Here is a 3,580-nt window from a genome sequence, read left to right as displayed (position 1 = left end):
AGAGGGAGCTCTTCTTAATATTTTGACACCAAAATCATGTCGATACACCTTACCGACTGCGAGTAAAGCCACCCACGCTTTAACTTGACAGACTGTAGAAGACTTTAAAGCTACATTTTGTAAGAATAAAATTTAAGTCAGCTTAAGAGATGTTTAAAAGTTTTAAAAAAATTCAGAAGCAATTTTGAACTTTAAAAGATTTTAATAAATTTATAACAATATGTAGGTTTTTCAAGATTAAAAAATAAGAAACAACAGCTTTTACAAATGTTTGATGGATTTTAAGCAAATAAAGATGTCTTGAGATTCCTGGCAAAACTTCAAATGATTTTTGTATTTCTTTTAAATGAATTTTAACTGAAAAAGATTTCAAACTAAAAAGAAATTTATTTTTTTATTTTCAAAGATATTATAAAAAAGTGTAAACCTTTTTAAGGAATTGAAAGGCTATAAGAACGAAATAAACATTTCTGAAGATGTCTGGAAAACTTTTGAATGATATTTTATTTTGCAAAATGAATAAATAAAAAATCTCGAAGATTACAAGATGATTTTTTAATTTTTGCAGGAATAACTTTTTTTAAAGAAAACCGAATTATTTCCAAAGGTGTTTGGAGTTTAAAAATATTCGAAATAATTTAGATCTTAGGAAGATTGAAACAAATGTATAAATATTTCAAGATATTTCAACTAATTTCCTAAAATTTAAAAAAAGAATGTAGACGATTTTAAACCAAAAATGTAAAGTTTTGCGAGATTTCAAAATTAAAAAGAAATCGAGTTAATTCAAGAGATATTACAAAGTTTTAAAAAGGTTAGAAAATAACTAAAAATTTTTATTTTTATGATTTAAAAAACATTTTATGCTTTTCAAAATGCTTCGAAAATTTCAAGTAATTTTTTATTTTGCAAAATTAATTTTTAAAGAAATTTTAAAAATATGTCGAAAAAGAATCTGTAAAATTTTCAGACAATTTTTTTTATTTTTGCAAGATTTAAAAAAATTGTAGGAAAACTTTCAGTTTTTTAAAAGATATTTCAAAATTTCGGAAGCTTAAAAAATTCAAAAATACTAAAATTTTACAGATTTCGGCAAATAAAAAAAATTTCAGTATTTTAAACAAAAATTCGAAAGCTTTGTAAGCATTATAATGAAATACAAAACATTATTACAAATTTTGGAGAAAATTTAAAATGATTTTTTACTTCGAAAAATTAATTTTAAGGGGAAATTAGAAGAAATATATAACTATTTCAAATGATTTTCTGAAATTCCGAAAAAGAATTCAGAAGACTTTAAAGAAAAATTTTATTTAAAAAATTTGAGTAAACTTTGTATAGAAGTTTTAAAAGGATTCAAACGTAATTTCTAACTTGAAAAGTTTTCAATAAATATAAAAAAAAATGTACGTTTTCAAGATTTCAAAAACAGAAAAAGAAAGCTTTTTAAGAATTTTCAAGAGTTTTAAACAAATAAAAAAATGTCTTGAAATTTCTGGAAAATTTTCAAATCATTTTTTATTTTTAAAAACGCATTTTAAGAGAATAATAAAAAAGATTTTAAAACAAAAATTATAAAAAAATTTTGATTTTGAAGATATTAAAGAAAAATGGGAAGCTTTTTTTGGAAAACATTTAAATAATTTTTTAGTTGACAACATTAAATTTCAAAGAACATTTAAAAAAGTTTCTAAAAAGTTCGAAAAAATCTGGAAGATTACCAGACAATTTTTGAGAAAATAAAATTTGTTCTTTAGGAGAACTGAATTATTTCCAATGATGTTTGGATCTCTCTGGTTTGGTGGTTTCAAAATATTCGAAAATAGTTTAAATCTTGGCAAGAATGAAAAAATTTTAAACCAGAGAATGTAAAAAAAAATTGGAGGATTTTCATACACATTTTTTAATACCGAAAGATTTTTCCAAATTTTGAAAATAATTCGTGTCAATTTGATCAATTTTTAATCAAAATGCAATCATTTGTTTGAAAATGAACCTGTTCTGGTTGAGAATTTTAACTATTTTGTAAAAATTCATCTTTTTGCATTAATTCAACTGTTTTTTATTAAAAATTCAATTTTTTCGATTAAAATATCAACTATTAGATTTTTTAATGGAGAATTTGTTTGTTTTTTTTTCATTGAAAATTTAAATACTTGGTTAGAAGTTTAAAATCAACTTTTTTGTTAAAAAATAATATTTCCGTGTTGAAAAATTAAAATACTTTGTTGAAAATGTCTCTTTTTTTAGATGAGTTCAACTGTTTCTGATTAAAAACATTTTTTGGTTCAAATATCAATTATGCATTACATTATTTGTTAAAAAAACTGCCTTCTTTCGCAAAAAATTGATTTGATTTCATATATCTGAAATTTTCAAAAATCTTTCAAAATATTCTTTTGGATTTTTCTCAAAAACATGATATTTATTTAAGCCTAAAAAAATAAAACGATAACTTAAAAAATAAATAGTTATTAAAAATTTGTATTATCTATTAATAATTGTTTTTTCCTCAAATTAAAAAAATTACACGCGAACAAATTGATGCTAGTGATTTAAAATTGAAAAAAAACACAAGAGGAAAAAAAGGCAGTAGATTTTGAATTTGCCTTCTTTTCATATCCTCTTTTTTAAACTAATTTTTGTTTTTAATTTGGAAAATAATTGTATTGTCGAAAATTAATCGTTAGATTATTTCCCCCTCCCCCCCTTAAATTTCGTTTTTAAAAATAAAAATCTATTCAATTTCAGAAAGAGAGGAAGCAGGAACAACCGATTTCCCAACACCGCAGTTCTTATCATCGATAACGATTCGAGGTGGTGAAAAATTTAATTCAACAACTCACGTGCCTCGAAATATGGAAGCTTCTGCCCTCTCGGCACTTTTAGTTCCAGGAGGTCAACTTCCAGTCACTCCCGAAACTAATTTCAGACCTTTAGGACGACCAACGATAACCAAAGTAATTTCGCCATACTTGAACAATTCGTCCGAAATCGGGAAAAACGAGACCAAAAAAATAACATCCGAAAGTTTGCATTCAAAACCAGAAGATTCTGTTGCTGTCTTGGATGAAAGCGATAAATTTATCGAAGATAATGCCTTTAATTGGTATTTCCAACACTATAATGACACGCATTTAGATCCGTTTTTAGGTGTCGTATATTCCGGGGTTGGCCACTTAATAATTAATTCGTGGACATTCCTTGGAATGCAAATGATTATAATTAAAACAATACTCTGATTAATAATTCTTCGAAAGAAAACTTAATCGAAAGTTTAAATGGAAAATTGTGCACTTATAGATAATTTGTACAAAGTAGTGAGGCTAAATATTTTTTCACAGTTGAATAATTAGACTTTTTTTTTAATCAAGTGTAAACCAGGGTAGCCCTTTTAATCAAAAAAATCTACCGGCCATTTCAAGGTTCGCAAAATTTTTTCACGGTCAATGGAATTAAAAAATTAAAGAATTTTTAAATTTTTAAATTAAAGTTTAAAAATAGTTTAATTCAAATTTTTTTATTCAAACTTTCAATAATCTACAGGTATAAAATAGAAGCAATTAAATTCGACGATCAG

At 24.3% G+C, this 3,580-nt stretch overlaps 1 protein-coding gene across 1 annotated transcript in view; it reads left to right on the top strand.

Moving 5' to 3' along the window:
• The window catches only part of LOC117167328 (protein artichoke), a 48,120-nt gene extending 44,540 nt beyond the window's left edge, over window positions 1–3,580 (top strand). Inside the window, exon 9 of the mRNA XM_033352181.1 lies at window positions 2,752–3,580. Coding sequence (XP_033208072.1) covers window positions 2,752–3,242 — 491 coding nt within the window. The 3' untranslated portion in view covers window positions 3,243–3,580. The remainder of the gene's footprint in view (window positions 1–2,751) is intronic.

Source organism: Belonocnema kinseyi, chromosome 2 (genome assembly GCF_010883055.1).
Source record: "Belonocnema kinseyi isolate 2016_QV_RU_SX_M_011 chromosome 2, B_treatae_v1, whole genome shotgun sequence".
Classification (NCBI taxonomy): Eukaryota; Metazoa; Arthropoda; class Insecta; order Hymenoptera; family Cynipidae; genus Belonocnema; species Belonocnema kinseyi.
This window is presented reverse-complemented; position numbering and strand designations above follow the sequence as displayed.